This window comes from Chelonia mydas, chromosome 1 (assembly GCF_015237465.2).
Source record: "Chelonia mydas isolate rCheMyd1 chromosome 1, rCheMyd1.pri.v2, whole genome shotgun sequence".
NCBI classification, from domain to species: domain Eukaryota; kingdom Metazoa; phylum Chordata; order Testudines; family Cheloniidae; genus Chelonia; species Chelonia mydas.
The window spans coordinates 24,926,772-24,953,802 of record NC_057849.1 but is presented as its reverse complement, the minus strand read 5'-3'; the positions used below and the strand labels follow the sequence as shown (position 1 = coordinate 24,953,802).

General features: G+C 44.7%; 1 protein-coding gene across 1 annotated transcript in view; it reads left to right on the top strand.

Annotated features, from left to right (window-relative positions):
* The first annotated feature begins 5,716 nt into the window (after positions 1-5,716).
* The window catches only part of NOX4 (NADPH oxidase 4), a 158,481-nt gene continuing 137,166 nt past the window's right edge, over positions 5,717-27,031 (top strand). Inside the window, exons 1-6 of the mRNA XM_007063128.4 lie at positions 5,717-5,835; positions 6,884-6,979; positions 20,646-20,756; positions 21,380-21,464; positions 22,372-22,469; positions 25,079-25,106. Of these exons, the coding sequence (XP_007063190.3) occupies positions 5,779-5,835; positions 6,884-6,979; positions 20,646-20,756; positions 21,380-21,464; positions 22,372-22,469; positions 25,079-25,106 (475 nt within the window). The 5' untranslated portion in view covers positions 5,717-5,778. The remainder of the gene's footprint in view (positions 5,836-6,883; positions 6,980-20,645; positions 20,757-21,379; positions 21,465-22,371; positions 22,470-25,078; positions 25,107-27,031) is intronic.

Below are 27,031 nucleotides of genomic sequence, written 5' to 3'. Positions count from 1 at the left end.
GGAGGTTGACAGGGTTGGTGCTGTGGGAGCCGGAGCTGCGGCTGGTCCTGTCAGCGTATGCTGATGACGTGCTCCTCGTAATCCAGGACCCCGGCGACTTGGCGTGGGTGGAGGCTTGCCGGGCCATCTATTCGACAGCCTCCTCCGCCCGGGTCAAGTGGGTCAAGAGCTCTGGCTTGGTGGCAGGAGACTGGCGGCAGGCGAGCTCCCTCCCACCCGCGCTTCAGACCATCCGGTCGAGTGCGGGTCCGCTGCTCTACCTCTGCGTTTACCTTTCTGCCACGCATCCCTCTCCGCTGGAGAACTGGAAAAATTTAGAGGGCGGGGTGATAGAGCAGCTCTGGAAATGGACGGGACTACTCCGATGTCTCTCCCTCCGAGGGAGAGCGCTGGTGCTTAATCAACTAGTCCTGTCCATGCTCTGGTACCGGCGCAACACCCTGGTCCCAGCCCCGGGTTTCCTCACCAACCTCCAGACATTGATTCTGGGGTTCTTTTGGTCAGGAACGCACTGGGCCCCTGTAGGGGTCCTTCATCTACCCCCGAAGGTAGGAGGACAGGGCCTGAAGTGTCTACACACTCAGGTCCGTGTCTTCCGTCTCCAGGCCGTACAGAGGCTCCTCTATGGTGCAGGCAGTTCGGCGTGGAGTACACTGGCGTACGCCATCCTGCACCGCATCCGAGGGCTCCAATATGACCGGCAGCTCTTTTATCTCCATCCGGGAGGTCTTCCGCGAGACCTCTCGGGGCTGCTGGTCTTCTACCAGGACCTCCTCCGGACTTGGAAACTGTTTTTAACGACCAGGTCCGTGGCGGCCACCGTGGGAGCAGATCTCCTCGCAGAGCCCCTGCTACACAACCCCCAGCTCCGTGTGCAGGTGGCTGAGTCCCGCTCGGTGCACCAGAGCTTGATCCTGGCAGAAGTCATGAGAGTCTGAGACCTCCTGGACTACGACCGGGGGGACTGGCTGGATCCCCTGATGCTCACCCAGCGCATGGGGCTCTCCAGACCTTGTACCCCCCGGCGCGTACTTCAGGAGGTGAAGGCCGCTTTGCCGCCCGCTGCTTGAGCTTACCTCGACCAGGTCCTGCTCGAGGGCACGCCCCGCCCACCCTCTACCCCAGGCCCGCCGGACTTTTTAATTGGACCCCTGCCCCGCAGATCCAATCGCCCCTCCCACCCCTTCACTGCTAGCCGGCTGCATGAACTGCAGCCAGTACGCTTCCAAACCGCGCCAAGGAAACATATATACATGCTCGCGCTCCACACCCTTTACGCCCTCACCCTAGTGTCCCACCCCAACACAAAGTGGCAAGACCTTCTGCCACCTTTGGAGGGTGAGCAGCCCCGGTGGGCCAGCCTATATTCCACCTTGGTTCCAAGGCCCGTCGGGGACATCAGTTGGCGGCTCCTTCACGGAGTTGTGAGCACAGGCATGTACTTGGCGCGGATCACCCCCATCCCAGATAGTTGTCCCTTTTGTGGTGTGAGGGAAACCCTGGCGCATGTATATCTGGAGTGCGCCAGGTTGCAGCCCGTTCCAGCTCCCCACAAATCTCCTGTTACGTTTTTGGTTGCATTTTTCCCCTCACCTTTTTATTTATGCACTCCCCATCCGTGGCCTCACAAAGTCGCGGGATCTCCTAGTTAACCTCCTCCTGGCCCTGGCTAAAACGGCCATCTATAAAACCAGAGAGGGGAGGTTGGCCGATGGAGTTTCCTGTGACTGTGGGGCCGTTTGCCGATCCTCGGTCCGTTCACGTATCCGGGCAGAGTTCCTCTGGGCAGCGTCCACCGACTCCCTTGATGCTTTTGAGGAGCGGTGGGTGCTGTCCGAGGTTCTCTGCTTGGTGTCCCCGTCCGGGTCCCTTTGTCTGACCCTTTGATTGGGGGAGAGAGTAAGGGACCCCAGCTCCAGCCATTGCTGCTGCAGACACCACCACCCTAGAGGGGTCCTTTCACACGTGGGGGCATGTGACCGTTCCCCCCCCCCCCCCCGGATTGTCCACCCCACAGCCTGCCCCTCTTGTTGGGTGCTTTCAGAGGAGGGAATTGTTGGTGACACTTGGACATGGCGCCAGGTAACTCAAGGGGGTGAAAGACCATGAGAGTCGATGAAGCCCCCTCGCTCTGGGCCACCAGGTAACTCGGAAGGGTGGAAGACCACGAGAGTCGAGGAAGCCCCCCGCTCTGGGCCCAGGCAAGCTTGAACACTTCCCTCCCCTGAAGCTAATGAGAAAACAGTTGTGATTGGTTGCTGTGTTACACATTGCATATGCTGCTGTTTTTACTTTGTAAGTGTGTTATGCAAATAAAAATATCTTTTGCTTCAAAAAAAAATTACTCTCCTATAGCCATCTGGGTCACAGGGTGTTGTGAGGCTAAATATGTTAAAGACTGTGTAGTGCTCAGGTACTTTGGTGAGGGGGTCATGAGTATCACAGAGAGAGAGTAGAATAACAGTAGACTTGGAGGGTGGATTTAGGTTTAGTGTTGATAATCTAGAAGAAACCGTCTCATCATAGAGTGTTTGAAGGAAGAAGAGTATTGCATTGAATACACAGTGCTCCATCTAGTGTATTCCAACCAACACAACTACAGTTAGACAACGGACGAGGTGGAACTGTATGAAAACTGGAGAAGAGCCAATGTGCATTTAGGACAGTGTGGTGAGGATGAGTGAGTATCAGCTTCAAATACATGTCACAAAATATATTAAATAAAAAGCTAAATCTATAACAAAATATATTAAATAAGACACTGCTCTTATTCCCTAAATTAACTTTGAGAGGCCACATTAGCACTCATTTACTTATTTATTGCACTTTATACCCTGTATTATAGTTTCATAGAGTTTTAGGCCAGAAGGGATGATTAGATCATCTGATTGGACTTCCTGTATATCACAAGCCATTAAATGTCACCCAGCTACTCCTACACTGAGCCCAATAATTTGGTGCACTTACAAAGAATTTAAAACACGTGCCAAAGTATATCTAGACTGATTAAATAAAAAATATCAAGAACTTTCTCTGCTTCCCCACTTAACCCTTCAGTCCCCCTTCAGGAAAAGCTTATCATAATAGTTGGGTTCTGCATTACCACTTGCAAACTCAGATTGTCTGAAGAAGGAGAGAGAGCAAACTTGAGTCAAGGGCTCTCAGCTGAAAATGGTCTGCCACCCTGCCTCCTCTCATGTACATTTTTGGGATGTTAGCTCATATGCCTCAGCTGTTTCCAAAGATTTGGTAGATATGTGGAGAGAGGAAGTTTGTAATTTAGCTAGGACCCAAACAGTGCTTAATTTGTGCCAGGGCTTGCCAGAGCTGAGGCCCAGCACCTCTAGGCTTAGCAGTTCATAGCCCTGGCACCTCTAGACTTGCTGCATCAGTTATGAATGCAAAAAATTTGCTTGAGCCCCGGCACCCCTTTCATTACAAATTGAGCACTGGACCCAAATTATTAAGGGCTGAAGGGAACTCCTGGAAATGAGATGGTGGCCAGTACAGTCACTGAAACATGTGTCTTCTGCTCCACGTGAGGAAGAGTATTCAGTAAGTGGGCAGTCAAGTTCTGCATCAACTACATTTCCCGAGACATCTCCAAGAAGAACCTGCAGTGTAGCATAGTGTCAAGTCTGCAATAACACCCGTCAAATTATTTGTTGTTTTATGTCTGTGGTGCTAGTGATTGAGGCCTCAACCATGCCCCATACCTGGGGGAGGGATAGCTGAGTGGTTTGAGCATTGGTCTGCTAAACCCAGGGTTGTGAGCTCAATCATTGAGGGGGCTGTTTGGGAGCTGGGGCAAATATTGGGGATTGGCCCTGCTTTGAGCAGGGGGTTGGACTAGATGAATTCCTGAGGTTCCCTCCAACCATGATATTCTATTATGCTTGGCGATGTACATCCTGCAAATTTTATTTTCAATTCAGAACATTTCCCAGATATTCAACTTCTGAAATGATTGTGCAGGGCAAATTTTATCAGTTGGCTCTCTTTATAAATTGCTTCAGTTTTGCTATACATTCCAACGGAAATGAGGGGAGGGAAAGAGAAGAAGAAAGAACCAGGTAGTAAAACACTAACATCTTTTTTTCTGATGTCATCACTGCTCTGGCCTCAAATGATAGTTCTGATCAGTTTCAAAATTCAAGGTAAGGTGTTTTTTTTCTTGCTTCCAGTATTCTTAGCAATAGCATTGCTCAGCATAGCTGCCCTCCTGAGCCCTGCTCTTCGGGGACCTCAATTTAAGAATTAAGCAGCTGCCCAAATCACTCAGCATTCTGAGGCTGGGCTCATATCACAGCCAAAGAAGCAGCAGCAGACTCAGCACCCATTGCACTGGGACCACCAACGACCTGCCAGAGCAACTATACTGGAGAGTGTTGGGTGCGGTTCTTCCCTCAGTCATTTGACTCCAGTGCTCCCTTCCTCCTCCCCCCCCACCATGGGGAAGGATCTCCCACAACCTGCAGACAGAGGGGGAGAGAGATAGGGCTGGGCTTCTCGCAAGCCTCCCTGGGCCAGGCACACGGCTCTAGCGACCACTTCCCCCCTCTACAGGCAACATGCAGGGCAGGTTTTCCCCCAATTTTAAGGGCAAGAGTGGAAAAGAGCCAGGTGGGGCTAGGCTTCCTCTCATCACATCACATCACAGGAATAAGGTCATGCCGACAATGGTAAATATGGCATTCCCTAACTTTCAAGTGCTTCATTCTTTGAACAGTTTTTTTGATGTATATTTTTGTTCGCTAATGCACAATTGGGCACTGAAAATGGGTTGGGGGGACGCTTTTGAGAACCTGAACTCATCAAGAGTGCAATGAAGCGGGGAGGAAGGAGGGGACCAGGGCCATACCCTTCACCCCTGATCGGAGCTGGGTGGTAAAGGCAAAGCCCCTTCCCTGCTGGCATGATGGAGAGGCAGCTAGGCCAAACCTTAGTGGCCCGGGGGGTCACAGCCCCGCTCAGGTTTGCGTGTGTGTGTGTGTGTGTGTGTATAAGGAAGGTGTTCTTACAACTGCATCAAGTCTCCTAGGGCCCAGATCCTCAAAGATCTTTAGGCTTTGAATTCTAGGCATTTGGCTACACTGGGCCTTTACCACCATCGCCATGGGGCAGAGGTGCTGACATTCATCATCCAGCGAGGAACACGAGCCCCTCCCAGCCTTTCCCCTGCCCGGCCACTGTCTGGCACCATCAGTGCATCTCCATCTTCCTGACCAGCTGGCTCGTGCCCCCTGTACCCAGAATTGCACCTGGCTGCCCTTCTCCTCCCCCCGGCCCGCCATAGAATATCAGGGTTGGAAGGGACCTCAGGAGGTCATCTAGTCCAACCCTCTGCTCAAAGCAGGACCAATCCCCACTATTTACCCCAGATCCTAAATGGCCCCCTCAAGGATTGCACTCACAACCCTGGGTTTGGCAGGCCAATGCTCAAACCACTGAGCTATCCCTCCCTCCCCCTTCTGCCCTGCAGTGTGCCCCGCCGCTGCCCGCATTCTGCCCCTTCCTCCTCTCCCGCTGGGGAGCAGGGCCCGAGGGCAAGTCCGGGCAGAGCGAGGCCAGGGGCTTCAGCAGCTGCCACGGCGCAGGCTGAGCGCGAGACTGCCCCGGCCGGCCCCCGGGGGCCAGAGCAGCGCGCGGAGGGAGAGCAAAGGGGGCGGCGGCCGGAAGGCGGGGAGGGGGAGCGGCAGGACCGAGCCGCAGCAGCAGCAGCAGGACCGGCTCAGCGGCGGCCCCTCGAAGCCCTGCCTCAGGCGCGGGACTCGCACCATGGCTCCGTGCGGGAGCGGCTGGCTGGCCAACGAGGGGAGCAAGCACCTCTGTCTGGTAGGATGCGGCGGCGCTGGCCGGGCGCAGCCCCCCGCGCGCGGCGCTGTCTCTGCGCGCTGCGCAGCTCGCCCAGAGAAAGTTTGAGCTCGGAGCCGCTCGTGGGGCTGGGGGCTCCGCGTGCCTGGCGCTGCTGCACGCGTGTGCCGGGGCCGCGGGGAGCCGCCTGCCGTGCTCCGGGCGCGGCTGTGTGTGTGCACGTGGACCCTACGCGCTCTGCCCGGCTCGGTGTGTGTACGCGGGCACGCACGCAGCCCTGCCTGACATGTACCTCGCACGCTTTGTGTGGGCATCGCACGGGCCCGTGTGCTGCGGGTCCCATTTCCACGCGCACGTTGGGGGGCTAATGTCCATTGTGTGTCCTCGGGATTTGTGGGTGTAAATGCAGATGTCTCTGTATGTTGTGTGTGTGTGTATATACGCACGTGTGTGCTATATAAGCATAGGTGCTGGGACTAGGGATGCTGGTGCACCCCCTGGCTTGAAGTGGTTTCCATCATATACAGGGTTTACAGTTTGGTTCAGTGACTCTCAGCACCTGCTCTACAAAAATTGTTTCAGCACCCCTATGAATAAGGGATAATGAACGCATGTGTATCTATGTGTGGTGCATGTGCGTTTGATCTATGTTATAGCCTCTGGAGGGTTGGAGCAGAAAAAGCATGGATCTCCTCTGAAACTGCTTTTCCTTGCTTAGGTCTCATAATTTGTCTTTTCCTTCACTATTTATTTATTCTTTGACTCTTTAATAGCAGCACCTAGCTCTATATGTTTTGATAGACAGCTTGCATGCAAGATGCTACATAAGATTGTCAAGGACTGAACCTCAAATGCAAACTTTTCGGAGGCTGGCTGAGAACAAAAAGTTTTACAGCCAGCAGGGGCTGTTTTTGTAATGTCTTTCCACTCCTTTTCTCATTCAGCTGCAAAAGCCTTAGAGAGCTCATTGCATGTGTGCTGTGTGATGGAAAGAAATATTGAGAAGTTCTGGACTGTAAATGTGCCTTTCATTGACATGCATTCTTTCTTGTTGTCTTGTTCGTTTTAGCTTTTCTGGCTCTCCCTGAATGTGTGGCTCTTCTGGAAAACCTTCCTGCTGTATTACCATGGGCCGCAGTATTACTACTTACATCAGATGCTAGGTGTAAGTGATCCTTTTTCCAAGGTGGTGGGGAGGGGAGTCGGGAGCAGAAATGTGTTGCTGAGGGAAGAATTGGGGTTGCTTAGTAGCCCTCGAAGGGGGGGAGGGGAGGGCAATGGAGGATCAATAAGAAATTGACTATGAGATTGTTGACATTTTTGTGGGGTTAGCAAGTTGATAGTGTTGAGAATAATCTCTATGTTGGAGTGAATAAAGGGTAAGGAGCCAGTCAAGTGGCTAGGAAAAGCCAACTGCGGGCACGCTTAAAAGATCTGACACTGTAAGCATGATCACAGATGACTGGGGCTTTAGTTTTTAGTCATCATAACAGTAGCAAGCTTGTGGGCTTGTTCCGGTGAGCTTTTATGCCAGTTCTCATGCTGTATGTGTCTTAGGGGAGTTGTTTTATTAGCTATCTTAGTCTTTCTGCCTCTGCGTCTCATTTTCATGTTCCTGTGTGCTTGGTTAATAAATAATTATAAGTCCCGTCATTTTTTGCCTTAATTTCTGGCGATCAGTGTGAAAAAAGATGGCATCTACCTGTATAATGCTGACATCTCCACTTTGCCTTTGCAATGATGGACCCACCAGAAATAGTTTCTAGGTGGTGAGATGTAGGTCTTTTTCTTTCTTGAAGTTATCAGTATCTCCTGAGTAGGTACAATTAGCTTGCACTGTAAACTGTCCAGAGGGAATGTGCAAAGGGGAAAAAATACAGTGATGAAAATCTGGCCCTTGTTCTGTCTGTGTCTTAGTCCCCAATCCGTAAAATGGGTATGAATACTTCCCTAGCTCACAAGGGTGTTGTGAGCACAAACGTGTTAAAGGTAGTGAGGGGCACAGATACGGCGCTAATAAATAGGACCTCAGATACATCTATAAGTCAGAGGCTGATAGGAAAAAAGGAGTTCTGGTTCTGAGTCAGGAACACTACCTGAGTAAGAATCCCAGCATTCTCTCAGTAACCGGGGATGGAATGGTGCGTGTTATTTGCCTGTGACTACTAAATGTAATCCTTTGTCCATCTATAATGTGACCCAGGGCCAGATTTTCCTCATTATATTTTTTCCCCTTTGCACATTCCCTCCGGTCAGTTTACAGTGCAAGCTATATAATCTTTCTTTCTCTCTCTCTCTCAAGCCACCGTGCGTACAGCTACATTAAACTGAGTAAATAAAAATCTATATTTTTAAGTGGAGAAAAAAATATGGGAGATAATTTCTTAACTGCTGAATAATGCCCTCCTACTCCCCCCCCCCGTTTTTTTTTTCCCCCTTTCATTTTTGGATAACTCTAAAATGGCCAACTAGTCATTAATGGAAGAAATTATCTTCTGGGCATGAGACCATACTGGAGTAATTGCATCCCTAAAGGGAACTTGTTGGTGGAGTATTACATAACTGAAAATGGAAGTGAAAAGAGGAGTCTTATTTCATCCTTTAGCTATACTGGTGCGGCTGCACATAGCATTTTACAATATATTATGTTGATGTCTTCTTTATTTCTTCCTTGGAATATGTTCCAGATGATACAATGGCTTGAGATCTCATTTGCTGCTGCTTTATCATGATAAAGACTTTGCTATTTGAGGCCAAGTTTCTCCCTGCAAATTTCTGGTGCAACTCCACTGAAGTCTGTTTTTCCCACTACAGTCTGGAGGGAATTAGGCATCTTGAAACTTTGTTTGCTTTATCGTACTATTTTGTATTTAATTGCCTCGTAACCAAGGGATGCCAGATGTGTTTATTAGTCTGCTTCTTCCAGTAGGTGTTTCGTGTAGCAAAAATTGTTACTAGACGCTTTTATTTTTTCCTTTGTTATTTAAGCTCCTCTTCCTGTATTGGGATTTCACAATATTGTTTAAGGCTTTAACTCATGTGTCCAATTATCAACATAGTCCGTGTCTGATTTGGAGGCAATTTGCTGCCTATTATATTGTTCTGTCTGCCTTCTCCTTCTGCCATTCTGGTGTTTTGCAGAGTTTCCTTTAACCCTTTGTCCTCTCTTCTCAGACTCAACAATCCAACAATGCTATTCAGGTTATCATCTGTTAAGGGCCAACAAAGAGCTCATTCTTTGCACTGTACAGATCTGTAACATTCATTGTTTGCTTTTTTTAATTCTTTTCCACTCAAGTGGCAGTGCTCCCATCAAGGGCGTCTATATGACCATTTTTTGGGAGACCTCTTGGTGTTGTGCTACCTCAGATGGAGCTTCATCCACAGAAGCAACATTGGGAGCATTAATGCACGCAGGGCTCAAGTAGCCCTCAGCATTTTTACCACTGTCTCTTCTAGAACTGTGGTAAAAATGTCGGAGTCCTGTCTACATTACCATTGGAGCTTAGATACTAGGGTGGTGAGCACAGAGTAAGTACTTACATAGAAGAGAATAGGTACAGTGATATCTGTACAATAGAGGAATATTTCTCCTAATCGTCTAGCATAGACAAGGCCTTAGAATGAACGTAGACACATTAAACCTTGAAGAGCTAACTTTACTTTCAACCAGGTTTGCTGGGTTGATTAACTCCCTGAGACGGAGATGAGTGCAGTGTGTTTCCTGATTGTTATTGATGTTTACATTATAGTCTACATGATAAGGTGTGCACCTAATGACAAAGGAGGATGAATGCAACAGAAATATGGAAAAAAGGGGTGGAGAGAAGGGGGAAATCCCCGAAATAGCAGCACTGCTCAATAAACCATGACCCAGACAGGATTAGAGATCCAGACATCTCAAAAGAGAAGCCTCTTTGGGCCTGATCCTGCAACCTGTGCCCTTTGAGGTGCTGAGCACCCTTATCTCACAACTGACTCCGTGGGAGTTTAGGGCAGGATCATCCCTTCACAGTCTTCTGGTAAAGAGTGCATAATAGAGTCCCATTCTTCAGAAAGGGACTATGTTCCTTCAAAGGGAGCGTGATATAAAATGCCCACATACTTAGAAGGACAATACATGCGTGTGTCACACAGGAGTGCTGACAAGAGGCTGATCTTTATTTTCTAGCTTCATGTCATCTGCTCTGGGTCAGGGCACTGTTACATCTTCCCTGTTTTTAAAAAATAAAAAGCAAATAAAATCCTATATCAGCCCTCTCCCCTTCCCCCAGATTAATATGCTTAGGTAATAAAACACAAAGAGATATCTAGGCAGGAGATTAGTTTAGGCTCTGATGGCTTCTGTTACACTTCAGACAATGACTTACTTTGCTCAGGTGGGTTGTGTCATTGTCTCCAGCAGAGTTACAGAGCTCATATGGTCCATGCAGGTAACATATATAATGTGTACATACACTGGATATGAAGAAAGAAACAGACAAAAAAACAAAAACAGGCTCAGAGGAGTGGCCTGGATTAATGGGTTCCAAGTGGCATGGAAAGAAAATGACTCATATAGTTAGCCACAAGAATTTAGAGCTTCAGTTTTGTTACGAAGACCATTCCCCTATGTTGGGGAAGGGGCTAAAACTGCTGCTGATGTTTGCTCTCTCCTGCCCCTTCCCTATTTTGCATTGCATCAGATTCTGATCTCAGTTACACGAGTGTAAACTTAGAGTAACTCTGTTGATTTCAGTAGTTACTCCAGATTTACCTCAGTGTAAATGAGATTAGAGTCTGGTCCCTAATTTAATTTATTTATTTATATTTATATAAACACTAGATATAGCTGTATCTGTAAATATATAACCATGTGTCAAACATTTAAAAACTGTCTGACTCCAGTATGCCCCCAATGACTTAACATAACTTCAAAAGAATTGCAATTAATTGAGGATGGGATTACATAGCTCTCTGCCTCCAAAGTGCCCTCTTTTAGGAACAAGTACAAACTAAAATGAGGTGCTAAAATGTTCTGGTAGATTTTTTTCCTCCCACTTCCATTTTCTGGGAATAAATAAATCCAGCCAGAAAAGCTGTGTTTGCCAGAGTTCCAGCCAAATTTGGCTGTCTCTAGGGGTATGAATAAGTTTTCTTTAAAAAGCACCTGATCTTAACCAAGATCAAACTCCAGACTTTTCTTTCATCCCAGATTGTAAAGTGTGTGACATTTGCATGTACTCTGTGATCAGGAATAAGGAAAAAATACACTACAAACAAAAGGCAAATGAGTAAAAATTAAGTAAAGTGCGCAGTGGAGCCTGCCTCACCCACAGAGATCCTATAAATAATTTTGACTCAGAGAAACTGAGGCATGGATGAAAGTTCATTGATGGACTCTGGGTCTTCGTCCTTTTATTTTGTGCTTCAAGATGAGTTTAACATGTGAAATAATACCCTACTCATTGAGGTCTTATCTGTGATCTCCCTTCTAATGTATTCCCTGAACTTAATATTAGGTTTCAGTGCATGCAATTGTGACATTAACTTTCATCTTAGTGTTGTTGATAACTTTGCCTGAGAACTTCGGGGCATCGTGTGGTTTATATTAATGATAAATAGTTTTAGTCTCTTCTTGTGCTAATGCTGAAATATCCTGCTTAACCCAAGAAAAGCATATTTCCTCCATTACAGCATTCTTCCAGCACCCCTTGCAGCAGCAGCCAGAGAACCAGGAACCAGTTGTGACTCCCTGGTTCTTTGCTTCAGCCTAAGTTAGAGCAGCCTGGGGACTACCCTGATGACGTGTACCAGCTGGCAGTGGTCCCCGTGGGACCCTATGTTGCTGGGAATAGCTGGAGAGCAGTACACTCCACCCATTCCTGCTCCCCACTCAGACATATCTATACATATTCTCTCCCCCCTCACCCCCAAACGCTTCTCTGGCTCGTACTGGCTTTGTGCTTGCCTAGAGAGAAAAGGTGGTTCGGTGTATTGGATGCTAGCTTGTGACTCTGGTTTCAATTCCCTGCTCTAGTACAGACTTCCTGTGTGATTTTTGGGCAGTCATTTCAGATACTTCTACATTGCAAAAAAAGTCTCTGAGCCCAGGGCAACTGACTTGGGTTTGTGGGGCTTGTGCTGCAGGGCTAAAAATAGCAGTGGAGATGTTTCTGCTTGGGCTTGAGCCTCGGCTCTGAGACCCTTTCCCCTCGCTGGGTCTCCAGCTCAAGTGGGAATGTCTACACTGCTATTTTTAGCACTGTAGCAGGAGCCCCGTGAGTCTGAGTCAGTTGACCCAGGCTCCGAGACTCACTGCTGAGAGGTTTTTTTGCTTTTTTTGCAGCATAGATGTACCATTAGTTGCACCCTCAGTTCCTCATCTGTAAAATGGGGATGATAGCACCTCCCTACCTCACAGGTTTAGTGAAGTGCTCAGATATGATGATAAAGGAGGGTTCTTTAAGTACTGAGAGAGACAGGACTCTGAGCAGCAGCTGGTGGGTTGGCTTCCTCCTTTTGCTCTGCATGAAACAATTTAATGTGCTACTTATGTGAAGTAATATCTTCTCCTTCTAGACAAGAGAGGATTGTATGCCTGCTATTTTATAGTTAGTTAACAGGGATATGTTCCTCTGTTAAGATTTGCCTTGGAGCAAGAATCTTCTCTTCCTCTATCATTGTTTAAAAATCCAAAGGTCCACTCTTTTGAGCCATTTGTTACTACATGATAGTGTTAAAGTCGCCCAGGTAGCACAAAGGAAGTTGAGAGACCATTTAGGGATCACTTGGAAAGAGTGAGTTACTTAGTGACATTTTTGAGCTCTTGGCTGTTTATCAAGTGAAGCTTTAGCTCTCAAATTTATTTCTGGACCTTCCGTAAACTGTGGTTCTAGACATTACTCATGTGTTGCGTTATCCATTGTTTCCCAACAGCTCATGAGCTTGTCACATCAAGCACATTGCCCAATTTGATTTCTGCTCAGTAAAAGCTTACACAAAGCATTATTGAAACCACGTGACATTTTCCATCAAAATACGTGAATCACACTTTTTTGGAAGTGTCCTGCTTTTTTTTTTACAAGTTGTTTCACATTTTGTTTGTAATGATGTGGTGGAAATGAACCTGAATTAATATGAAGGCAGTAGATTATAGGCAGTAGATTATAGGAATATATCTTTATTAAAGATCACTAAGACAAAATACAAATAATGGTCGCTGGCCCATTTAGGTGGCAACCTGATTCCAGCAGAGGGCACTTCTTAATTTTTCATAGAAAGGCAGGCTGATTCTCATCCTCCTCCACTCCTGCCTGTCCTCCATCACTCTCCCCCATAATGTACCTAGACAGTTCAGTACACAGAGACTAGGGGCCTTATTCTCATTTGCTTCGCACCATTATAACTCCATTGCTTTCAGTGTTGCCTTCTAGATTTACACCAGAGTGAGTGGAGAATTCTGAGGGGGTGGTCATGTGGGGGGAACATCTTGGGGGTGGGTGAAGTTATGGGATAGATGGACATGCGTACTCATGAGTCAGATGAGGTATATCCTACTGTGGAGAACATATGGGGGCAGCAAATGGGGGAGGTGTCTCATAGGGACAGTGAGCTACTAGTGGCCTACTTACTATCTCTGTAAGTAAGGGAAACCTGCAGCCTTCTCCGTAGACATCCCCGTATAGCACATACTTGTTTCTACCCCAGCTGTACTTTGACATAAGACTGCTGATCATAAGGAACTGGGTGACAGTTGGTTTAACGTATTTCTCTCTCCTCGGGGTTAACAGAAATATATTCCAAAGACTGTTGTGTGCCAACGATCAGAAGGAATCATACATTTTTTGTGGCAGTTGTGATAAACTCTTTGCTATGAGCACATCATAATTGCTGTGAAAAAAAAAAAAGGCCCACTTTTCCGGCAGGACAGACATGCACAAGAGTTGCCGCTAGGGTATGTTCAAAAAGCAGAGCACAGCTACCAATGGGGTCCAGAATCTTTGTGGTCAGTTGGTGCCAGCACAGCACGCAAAGAGCCTGCTGCTTCTCAAAGTCATGCTGGTTGAGCTGAAGTCAGCGGAGTCATACCAGTGTAACACAAGTGTCAAGGTTCCTTCCCCACTCTGAACTCTAGGGTACAGACGTGGGGACCTGCATGAAAGACCCCCTAAGCTTATTCCTACCAGCTTAGGTTAAAAACTTCCCCAAGGTACAGACTTTGCCTTTTCCTTGAACCGTATGCTTCCACCACCAAGTGTTTTAAACAAAGAACAGGGAAAGAGCCCACTTGGAGACGTCTTCCCACAAAATATCCCCCCAAGCCGTACACCCCCTTTCCTGGGGAAAGCTTGATAATAATAATCCTCATCAATTGGTACAGGTGAACACAGACCCAAACGCTGGGATCTTAAGAACAATGAAAAATCAATCAGGTTCTTAAAAGAAGAATTTTATTTAAAGAAAAGGTAAAAGAATCACCTCTGTAAAATCAGGATACACTTTACAGGGTAATCACTTTACAGGGTAATCAGATTCAAAACATAGAGAATCCCTCTAGGCAAAACCTTAAGTTACACAAAGTCACACAAACAGGAATACACATTCCCTCCAGCACAGCAAATTTTACAAGCCATTAAACAAAAGGAAATCTAACGCATTTTCTAGCTAGATTACTTACTAAGTTTACAGGAGTTGGAAGGCTTGCATCCTTGATCTGTTCCCAGCAAAGGTATCACACAGACAGACAAAACCCTTTGCCCCCCCACACATATTCGAAAGTATTTTGTCCCCTCATTGGTCATTTGGGGTCAGGTGCCAGCGAGGTTACCTTAGCTTCTTAACCCTTTACAGGTGAAAGGATTTTGCCTCTGGCCAGGAGGGATTTTATAACACTGTATACAGAAAGGTGGTTACCCTTCCCTTTATATTTATGACAACAAGTGTAAGTGAATTCTGAATCCGGCCCAATAACTTTCTGTGAGTTACTTCTGGGAAGCCAGTGAAAATCTATGTGTGTCAGGATCCCCAGGGTTCAACCTGGGACTGTGGGACCACTATGCCCCCTTTACTTCATATTCTGTGTTGTCTCCCACAATACCTTACTGGTGGCAAGCAGTAAACCTCTCCAGTACAACCGCATATGGAGCCCCATACCCAGCTAGGTTGCATGAATGCTCCCAGAGCCACTCATGGATCACACAGAGAAAGGCACCAGCCAAATCTCCCAGCCCTGCACCCTAGGAATATACCGTCTTGCACTGCTCAGGACCCTTTCTTGAGCAATGCAAGTTTATTAATTGATTCACCACTTCATTAATGGAAAGTGGGTATACACCAGCCTTTGTGACCTGAGCAGATTTACCAAGCAGTTCAGTCAAACTCACTCATAAGGATAAACATTAAAATAAGTTTATTGATTACAAAAGATAGATTTTAAGTGGTTATAAGTGACAGGCAAAAGGTCAGAGTTAGTTACTAAAAGAAAAGAAAATATAAGCACACAGTCTAAACTCTCAACCCTATTAGACTGGGCAACATATACATCAGGCAGTTTTTCTCCTCCCGGTGGTTACAGCAGGTTGGTTACAATCTTTCACACGCAGGCTTTTCCCTCTTAGCCCGGGGACCAGTCTCTTCTGCTCCAGCTTTCTCATTGCCGTCAGCGTAGGTGTGGGAGAAGAGAAGGGACTAAGCATGGGGCCACTGTGTTCTGTTTCATACCCTTAGTCCATGATGTGCATAAGTCCAGGCACTGCTGAGTCACCAGGCCAGGTTGGTTGAGCAACTCCCCTGGTGTGGCCTTGTGCAAGTGAGTCATTGAATTGTAACTCCCTTGCTGGACAATGGCTGTGGATGGTTGTTTGACACCTACCCGGGCATTGGTTAGCTCCCTTGTCCTTGTCTCTGGGGATCTAATATCTGGGCAATTCCCTAACTCACAGCATATTTTAGTGACAACCATACAACAAAATCTCATAACTTCCTATGCACTAATACACATATTTAGATAGAACAATGGCTCTCGGCAAATCATAACCTTTCCTCTGATACCTCACATGGCATGCTTTATATAAAATATCACAATTATATATAAATGATGAATATGGGGGCGCTCCCCCGAGGTATAGTGTGTCACACTATGTTTGTGCAAACTAGTGATAGACAAACCAGTTCAGATGAAATAAAATACCCACTCTGCATAGTAAAGCAGAACTGAGCCGTTTTGAAGTTTGGGGAAAAAACTCTGGGCAAACTTTCCTGTTGCACTCCTCCTCATTTTGATGATGGAAGATGGGCTGCTGAAATGCTGCATACAGTGCTTTCCTTAAGCTATTTCCAGCCCGCCTGCCGTATACATGGTTCAGATTTTTGGGGCGCTCCTTCAGTTGGAACCATTAGAGTGTGTCTACAGAGTCCAGGGGAGCAAGACTCCAACTCGGGTCAACAGACTTGGGCTCGCTGGGCTTATATTACAGAGCCAAAAATAGCCGTGTAGTTGCATTAAACAGAGGCATATCATGCAAGTTGTGGGAAGTGGTGGTACCGCGCTACTTGGTGCTGGTTAGGCCTCAGCTGGAGTACTGTGTCTAGTTTTGGTTCCAAATGTATAGAAAAGATGTGGAGAAACTGGAAAGAAGCCAGAAGCGAGTGACAAAGATGATCAAAGGGATAGAATGCAAGCCATGTGAGCAAAGGCGGAGGGAACTGGGCATGGTTAGTTTGAAAAAGAGGAGATTGAGGGGGGACATGAAAGCGGTCTTCAAATACTTGAAAGGCTGCCATAAAAAGATGGAGAAAAGTTGTTCTCTCTTGCCACAGAGGGCAGGACAAGAGGCAATGGGTTCAACTACAGCATAGCAGATTTAGATTAAATCTCAGGAGAAACTTCCTAACTGTAAGAACAGTAGGACAATGGAACAAACTGCCTTGGGAGGTTGTGGAAGCTTCTTAACTGGAGGTTTTGGAGGCTGGATAGCCATCTGTCTTGGATGGTTTAGACACAACAAATCCTACATCTTGGCAGGGGTTAGCCTAGATGACCCTTGTGGTCGCTTCTAACCCTATGATTCTGACAAGAAATAATTTCACCATATTTAATAATGTTCAAGACAGTAATCACTCTGGGCTCAGCTAACAATAGACATGGGATTCTATTGTAATTTTTTGTGAGATAATCACATCTAATTATTATTACGTATTATTTGTGTTATTGTAATGCCTAAGAGCCCCAGTCGTGGACAAGCACCCCATTGTGCTAGGCACTGTACAAACAGAACAACAAAACAAAACATGGCCGTTGCCTCTAAGAGCTTGCAATCTGATACAAGCACTGTTAGATAATGGCTGCGTGGATGCTGTACATTTCAACCCAAGCAGAAATCTTTGTGTTCAATATCCTTGTGATGTATCACATGTGCCAGATAACAGAAGTTATAAAGTTTACCAGTTGCTTTGCTTATTATTCTTGAGCTTTGGAATGTTTTCTGTTAGCACTCTCATTTTTTCTGGATTTTGCATAAACTGTAGTTCAGATCATTGCCGTGTTTCTCATTTCATCACTGAGATTCTCTAACCCGTTCTTTGTGTCAAAAGCCTCTAATGAAAATGTTTAAACACTTTAATGTCAGTTTCTTAAAAATTATTCCTTTGACATTACAGCTCATTCCTAGACTTCCTTTACAGAAATAATAACTAATGAAAATAGCAACAAACTTCACCTCTCAAGAATTCAGCGTACACAGATATGCCAGAGCGAAACAGAACACTGCCACTTTTCTGATACTCCAAAAATATTTATGATGTTCTAAAATGATTCATTTTGCATAACCTGGGAATCACTTTAAGCCTAATCTATGGCAAGGAAATAGAAGTACTATGTTTACTATGAATGCCACAATGTTCAAATGATTTTTTTTACCCCTTTTGAACTGTGGGTTGATGACTGTGGCCTCTTTTACCTAAATCCCACTTGTCCTTGTTCCCATGGAAGCAGCTCAGTTGGTATTCAGCAGAGGTATAGATCCCTGATATGGCAGAGAGCAGGTCCAGGGTGTATGTGTGTGGTGATCACTCCTTCATGCCATCATCACAACACTAGGGACATTTGCGAGTCTCCCTTCATTCTCTGGAGGCTAGTGTTTGATGGGGGGAACACCTAGCAGCTCAGCTCTAACTCAGAGGACTGAAAGGAGCCGAGGGGATTGGGAGTCAATGTGAAGGCACAGACGCTCCCCCCAGGTGGCCCACTCCACTGAAGATCTCATACAATCTGTGCGTATTTCAGGTACCTGTTGGCTTTGTGGCCAAACTCACTACAAAGAGATGGGGCGTATAGGGGAGAATCATCCACTGTTGCAAACTCTGTACAGGCATGCAACCTTCCACAATTTCCTTTCCCAGTACAGGGGACCGCCGGGCCCAAACCTGTGCAAGTGATTTCAGATCCTTCTATATGAAAGGTACCATGTAAAAATAAGATCATTGTTACCGTCACCACCTTTCTGTGGCTCTGTGCCTGGTAGGGATCCACAGGATTTTGTCCCCTCTGTCCTTTATATAATAATCTGTAATCAAGACTTAGGCATCTCTTCATCTATCGCTGTAATGCAGCCCCTCTGGAGTGGAAATTGGCACTCCTAAATAGTACACAGCAACTCTGAATAACAGGACAGGAATCAAAGAGGATGAGTTAATACTGTTTGGGCAATATAACTGCCCATGTCAGAAATCGGCCAAGAAGCCAGGGTTATTACCTCTGCCTTTATAAAATATGCCTGGGATCTTTAATGACTATAACGAGTTTAGATCTTAGTTTTATGCCTCATCAGGAAGACAGCGCCTCCTCTAATGTTACAGTGGACGTAATCTTGGTAGACTGTGTGAATTCTAAATGAGAAGTGTATGTTAATTATTTTATTTGAGAGTGTATTTATGTGTAATATTAGAGCTGGTGGGAAAATTGTGTTTTCCACAAAAAAGCGTAGAAAGAAATGACAAATTTTCATTTTTTTCCAAAACACTTCACAGGTTTTGTTTTTTTTAATTTTTCAACTAACTGTAAACTGACCCTCCTCTCCTGGTTTCCAACTCTCTTTTTTTCTTTCCTTTTTTCCCCTTTCCTTTCTTTTTCCCCCCTAAAGAAAGTGAAAAAAACCTGAAATTGTTTTGATTACATTTGAGGTTACATGTTACAAAAATAGCTATGTTTTATTTTTTTTTGAAAAAGGACAAAAATTTCAATCAGCCGTATCCTAAAAATTGATACTATATTTTTATTTTCATTTATATTTTAAAAATACACATATGCAAAAATGACTTGTCTTTTAACATGTATACTTTTTTGATCGTTTTTTGTGTGTGTGCGAGATGATGTATTTCTACAGACGTCCCTTAGGAATAAAATGTCTTTATCTACTGACAGAGTAACTGCATCTTTTGTAAAAGCTAACAGAAAAATGCAAATTCAAACTAATAACTGGGAGAGCTGCTGCAAATTGCTAAATTTTGTGAATTAGCAAAGGAATGAGCAAACACAGTACAATAAGATGACAAAATACAGGGTGAAGGCATCACAAGGTGTACTTTGCTCATTTATTTGATGTGAGGTTTAGGTTTAATTAGTTAGGATCCAAGTGGACCAGTAAATGTTATATAGCATATTTTATAAAAGCTTTAGTGAGTGGAGTTCCCAGCTATCAACTCCCCATTGTTGATTTGGGGTCCAAATTAGGGAATGTGCTTATTAGCAGTGTGTGACTTGGTAAGGACCTACTGTGAGTCTATTCCAACCGTCTCTGAAACGGCACAATTATTTCCATTTTAGCTGAATTAACGTATGACATTGTTCTTTGGCTCAATTATCACAAAGTCATTAAATTTTAGTTAAGTGGCTAATGAGGATCTTCACGCTGTTTAATCCTTTCCTCCTCTTTAACTATGGCTGTGTAACCCCTCTGGTCACGTAGAGGGTGGTTGCTCCATTGACATTAGTGTTGCTTTTGATTTATTCCATTCCATGTGCTTGTGAGCGTTGCTTAGGGTGGCAGTTCTTTCCAAGTGAGATGTCACCTTTTGACATAAAAAGAGGCCAATCCAATTCCTACTGAAGTCAAAGTGAGTCTTTCCATTGACTTTGGTGGGAGTTGGATCAGGCCTACGATTAGGTCAACAAATCCTCACAGTAGATTTTCTCTCTTCTTTTACGTAGCTAGGTCTGAACTATAGCTATAGTTACTTATGGGGCTGAGTCCTGCCCCTTATAAAATCTTTCCAGATTCTTCTGCTCTCAGAGGCAACAACTGGGCACCTCCAAGCTCCTCTAGGGAAGAACAAAGAATTCTTTTAATTATTCTACAGTAGGGTGACCAGCTGTCCCGATTTTATAGGGACAGTCCCGATATTTGGGGCTCTCTCTTAGATAAGCACCTATTATCCCCCACCCCCGTCCTGATTTTTCACACTTGCTATCTGGTCGCCGTACTCTACAGGGTCTTCAAAATTGTTTCTTTGGGACAAATTTAGTTCATTTTGTAAAGCCACCTTAATTTTTGACATTAAGGGTGTAATATGTATTTTGTTACAATCTATCATAGCCCCCCCCAACCATAGTACCTGAGCCCCTCACAGTCATTAGTGCATTTATCCCCACAACTCCCCTATCAATTAGGGAAGTACTATTATTTATTTAGAGGAGTAACTGCGGCACAGAGAGCCTAAGGTCACATAGGAAACTTGTGATAGAGTAGGGAATTGAACCTGGGTCTCCCAAGTCCTAGCCTAGCCTAGCCTAGCCCCCTATGCACTAGACCATACTAACACTCTATAATCTGACTCTTGCTGTATTTGTTCAGCTAGGATTGTGTATTAGCAGAGCTTCAGCATCTGTCCTCAACCTGAACTGCAGCCTGGTCCTTTTACCGATGTGCCGTATTCTCCTGGCCCTCCTCCGAGGATCTCAGAAGGTAAACAACATTTAGAATCAATCAGTTAATAAGGACCATGCACATAGACAGATTCCTAAGAAATATTAGAAAGGTTACAGTACACACATATTTAGTTACTATTCATTTGCTTGGCTGTAGATAGTGCTGGTCTGCAGACAGGTATCCTAGATGTGCACGGTAGATACATTGTGTGTGGACCCTGCTCCGGATCCCTTTGAAGCCAAGAAAAGTATTGATATTGACTTGGCTGGTAGCTGGGTTGGACCCAGTGCTAAGAACATTTCTTGCTTTGGTAAGTAAGGTTATCTTGTGCCCGTGTGCACAAGAAGAGTGAGCGCAAGTGAAGCCTTATCCCCATAGATCCTAAGGCCAGAAGGGGCCATTATGCTGATCTAGTCTGATCTCCTGAATAACACACACCAAACAACATCTTCCAGTAACTTCTGCATCAAGCCCATGGAGTTACCCTGTTGTGTCCAATCCTGTTCCTACTAAATGTAGGTGTTGTGATCAAATAGCATTAAACCTCGTATAAAAGTTAATTTGACAAAGAAATCATGTCTAGAACATCAATTACTTTTAACTTTATTTTCCATTGCTTCATCTTAGAAGAGAGATTGCTTGAATTCTTTTTTTACTAGGTTGCCAGCAGGAAAACAAGAAGGCTGTTGGATAAAAGTAAAACTTTCCATGTAACATGTGGTGTTACTATATGTGTCTTTTCAGGTAAGATTTTATTGTGCTGAGCACTAGCTCATGTGGGAAGCATATTAAACAATACAAGTCACTTGTGACTTTTCTTGTGCAGTACATTTTGGGGTAGTTTTTCTCTGTGTTTCTTTGTTTAGACGCGTGAATGTTTTCTCAGACGTTTTTGAAGCCTGGGATATAAATGTGGGTGGAAAGACTTTCCTTAAAAGTTACAGGTTCTGAAGTGTCAGTTCTTATTTCTTATATGAAATCAAATTAAAAGCTGCCGTCCTAACTGATTTCAGACCACATGTAGTCAATTTAAATGAGGAGGCATGAATGTTAGAGCATGAATGTTAGAGATGAAAAGATCTATTGCAAACGTGTGGGCAATACAGGTAAATATCACAAAATATTGCCACTTTCAATGAAGTGTTAACATAGCGTTGACACAGTCCTTTGATTCAGTTTCCCAATCAAAATTATAATGAGAAAATAAATTACAGTACTTTAAAAGGTTCAAAATGAGTACTATTTTCATATCAGCCTATCTGTCCAACTCACTTAGTACAACAATAGCATATGGTGTCTTAGGACTGATCTTGTTTCCCCTAAAGTGAATGGGAGTTTTCCAATCGAATTCAGTCAGAGCTGGATCAGTTCCATAAAGAAGGTTCTTATATAAAATCTGCAGGTCAGTAAATTTAATGTTCCAAATATGCAAAGGAAAATTATAAACAGGTAGTTTATATATAAAGGCTAGGAGTAGGATAGACTAAATTATAATGACGGAATCAGCCTAGTCAGTCACTTGGGACCCAGATCTACAAACTCATGTGTGTAAGAACAGGGATCCACCTACACATATGAGCTACCAGTGTTAGGGGCTTCACATAATCTTCAAAATGCATCTTAGTGAACTGAGATTTGTTCCGTTTTATAGTCTTACATGTTGCCGCACACCTGGTGAATGTCCTTAACTTCTCTGTGAACTATACTGAAGAATTTTTGGCGCTAAATGCAGCAAACTACCGCGGTGAGGTGGGTGACCTGTTCTTTTATATTTTCCTTGAAATAGTTGTAACTTGTATGGTGCCTTATAGTTTCCATGAGTGATGTGTACAGTGGTGCTTGTCTTGTATACTGTGAAAATGCAGTATCCTGTTGATATTTTTTCTTCCTTTCGACGGCTAGAGTACTAGGACTGGAGTCAGGAGACCTGGCTATGCCACTGACTTTCTGTGCGACCTTGAGCAAGTTACTTCACTTATTTATTTATATTTTATTAATCCTCCCTCCCCCAAAAATAAGGGGAGAAAAAGACAAAAAGAACAAAAAAAGTAAAGGAATGGGAAGGGAGGGAAAGGAAAGAAAGGAAAGGGGGAAGGGAAGGGAAGGAAAAGGAGAGCAACAGCTTGGTTTCTATCTGCTAGGAATTAAAGATTTCTAAAGAGTTAGACCATATGTTTGCCAATTTGTCTTGGGGTCCCTCTTCTCCAAAATGTTACCTGCTCTTTAGCTGCCAGGACAGCCACATTGCTGAGCCAAGCTTCTGTCCCTGGAGGCAGGCTTCTTTTCCGTTTCTGTAACATGAGTTGTTTGGCTAGAGAACCAAGCTAGAGAACCAAGATTTCCATGGAGGTGGAGAGTTTTCAGGATGATGGTTTAATTTTTAAGGTGGTATCCATTATCATGTTAATCCTCCTACCGACGTCTAACCAAAAGGATTGAGAGTCCCCAAACATGTGAGCGAGGGTGGTTCTGGGAGACCCACATCTCCAGCAGCAGTCTCCCCCACTGCCTTTCTGTGTGCCCTTTGGCAAGTCACTTCACTGTTCTGTCTTAGTTTACTGCCCTGCTGCTGGGCAGGCCTTGTTGAATCATTTATGCTGCTATCATTGGACCTTATAAAATGGGAGAGGCAGGAGAATAGATGCTGCATTTGCAGCATTGCACAGACAGTGTAATGTGACATATGGATTAAAGGATGACAAGATTTGGGCCAGTCCTGCTCTCATTCAAGTCAAGACATGGCAAAACTGCTGTTGGCTTGAATGGGAACAGTATCGGATACTTTTATTTTGGCTTTAGTTGTCTGCCTGAATTAGGCTGGAAGCTGCATTCTGCTTGCAAAATGCCATACTCAGCTGACTTTTCTATCTCTGATGTAGCCTCCTTAAATCGTAAAAAGAAAAGGAGTACTTGTGGCACCTTAGAGACTAACCAGTTTATTTGAGCATGAGCTTTCGTGAGCTACAGCTCACTTCATCGGATGCATAGCATATCCATATGCTATGCATCCGATGAAGTGAGCTGTAGCTCACGAAAGCTCATGCTCAAATAAACTGGTTAGTCTCTAAGGTGCCACAAGTACTCCTTTTCTTTTTACGAATACAGACTAACACGGCTGTTACTCTGAAACCTCCTTAAATCATATCAGAATGTAGGGCCTAAAGTCATTTGTGGGAAACACTCTGGCCTGAGGAAGTCTTAAAGTCTTCTCCTGCCTTTGCACTGCCTACAGGAGTAATGCTCCCACAGGCTTCCCCACTGTACATTGCTCCCTAACTGTTCTTTGGGTGGTAGGCTTTGCCCAAGGTGGTGGGGAAATAGGAATCATTTAGTGCTTACAAGGTCAGCATTAACTTATGCTCACAGAGTCCTTCTGAAGTTGAGTGGAGGAATGATTCCATGGAGGACGACTGTCTTCTTTGCTCCATAATTGCTTCTTCCCTCAGCCTGCCCCTCTCACCCATGATCCTCATGGACCTGGTCTTCACTACCAAAAAAAAAAAAAGGGGGTGTGTTCTTAACTTGAATGAATGAACCTGAGGCAAAATCCTGGTGGAGGCAAGGCAGTTAGAAGTTTTCACATGAGTTAGCAGGTTGAATTAAAGCCTATGGAGGAGCCTCATCTTTAACTCAACCAGCTAACTCATACAAAAACTACTAACTGCCTTGCCTCCACAAGGATTTTATCTCGAGGTAGTTAACTCGAGGTAAGAACACACTGTCCCCCACACTGGTGAAGACAAGGCCATAGAGGGACTTCCTCAGGATCAAGGGGATTGTGGAAACATGCTATAGTGTTGGCACTCTGCCCTTTCCCCTCCACTCACTGCTGCTCCTTTTCCCCGCAAACCTCCCACAAGGAAGTGGAGAGAAGCATTTGGCCTGATATTGTGAACTCCTTGAGGCAGCCATGTTAAGCTCACTCCTGCTCCCAGGGAAGTCCGTGACAAAACTCCAGTTGACTTCAATGGGAGCAACATAGTTGCCCCTTGTCTTTAAATTCAGCTTTAAAATCTCATCCCTCTCCTACAACTATTCAGTAGCTAGGGAAAGTTTTGTAAAATGATTATCTATGAAAGCAGAGAAGTGTCTGATTGTCTCACTACTCTGCTTTCTTATTCAGGGTGCATTTGGTTTTTGCAAATGGTTGCAAGGGTTGGCAAAAGGTTCAGTGTACATTGATTGAACGTAGTTGTCATCGTTCTCTATTACCAGTTACGCAGTCCACTTTTACAGCCACGTTTAGGGATCGACTGTCGTAGCGAGGCATGTGGAAATGATGAGCAGTTTCTTATATTAAGAGATATAAAATGATAAATAGCAACTGATTTTTGTGTGTTTTTGTGTCTATTTTTCAGGACCCCAGGAAACTCCTTTTCACTACTGGTAAGTTGGTAACCTTCTGTGCAGAGTTGATAAGCTGATTAGTTAGTTTAGATTTCATATTGCAATCAAACCAGAAATATATTGTCATCCAGACAAGGGTCTCCCAGTGGGATTAACCCCCAGTGGGATTTACCTCCATGTCTCTAGGGGCAGAGCTGGGACCACAGTGTTCCTAAGTGTTCTTAAAGGTATTTCACTGTATCCACACAGCAATATACAAATGATCATGGGGACCTGTCCTGCTCCTGTTCCAGTCAAAACCAAAACTTCCATTGACTTCAGCGAGAGAAGGATGAGGGCCTTTAGTTTTTGAAGAAGAGAGAAAATAAATCAGAGGGTGGACCCTCTAGAGCAGTGGTTTTCAACTTGGGGTCCCTGGGTACCTCAGGGTCTGCAGACTATGTCTAAGATTTCCAAAGTGGTCCACAGCTTCATTTGAAAATTTTAGGGGTCTACAAATGAAAAAAGGTTGCAAACCACTGCTGTAGAGCCTCATCTCATGGAGCAACATTGATGGAGACAGGGAGTAAGGGGGATGACTAGTCCAGGTTGTTGCTCCAAGTTAATACAGGCCGCTCAATAGATCTCTCCTAATATTTAGAAGTGGAGTGAGTCTCTGAAGGAGGCAAACTGAAGGGCTAGGTTATAGCCTGAACCCGACTTTAGGGGCTTTTTGTTGTTATAGGATATCAGGGGAGGAGGCATAGCTCAGTGGTTTGAGCATTGGCCTGCTAAACCCAGGGTTGTGAGTTCAATCCTTGAGGGGGCAATTTAGGGATCTGGGGCAAAAATTGGGGATTGGTCCTGCTTTGAGCAGGGGGTCGGACTAGATGACCTCCTGAGATCCCTTCCAACCCTGATATTCTATGACAACTGACCCACTTCATCTGCTTACCTGTCCTTTATGGACAGCCCAGTCCTGCAAGGCTTAGCACTTGCAAGGTACTGAGAAACCTCAACTTCCTTGCCTGACTTCAGTGAGATTTGAGGGTGTTCAGTCCCTCAGAGGTGAGATTAACCTTAAACAAAGGGAAAGCTGCTGCCTCACAGAGTGTCAGTGGATAATAACCCCTCCCCCCAACTTGAGATGACTGCAGGGAAAATTTCACTATTTTCAAAAGAAAACTGTGATCTAACTGAGGCTGTGTGATACTGATTCAGTAACCTCAATTAGGTTTCAGAGTAACAGCCGGGTTAGTCTGTATTCGCAAAAAGAAAAGGAGTACTTGTGGCACCTTAGAGACTAACCAATTTATTTGAGCATAAGCTTTCGTGAGCTACAGCTCACTTCAGCGGATGCATACTGTGGAAACTGCAGAAGACATTATATACACAGAGACCATGAAACAATACCTCAATTAGAATATTTAGAAAATACGCATTCAATATAATGGCTTGATAATGTATTGCTCTGTTATCTGCAAACCAAAAAAATAACAACCATAACTGTTCGCCATTTTTCATCGTCACACTCCAGACAAAATATTTAGTTTCTGTGTTGGTATTATACAAATCTGCCATTTGTTACATCAAGCATATGACGAGATGAACCTAGGTTTGCTTATCCAGTAGTCAGGAAGGAGGAGTTATAGAAATCCTTGGAGTGGTGTGAGCAAAGTCTTCAGTGCTGTTATTCTGCAGATGAGTCAGTGGAACATAATTTCAAACAGAGATTCTACATAATATTAAAACCATATTTCTGTATTATCTAATGTTAGAAAAATAAATGTAACCAAAACACTGACTGGTTGTCTCAGCTGGTTTATGTCAGGATCAGTTCAACTTTAGAATGATTCAACTGCAACATGGAAGCAAGCAACTATAATCATAAAAATAAATGAGCAAAGAGGTTTTAGCTGCATGCACATGACAGAGAACAATGTATTCCCATTATGGAATGGATTCCCTGGGCCTGATGCAGGCTC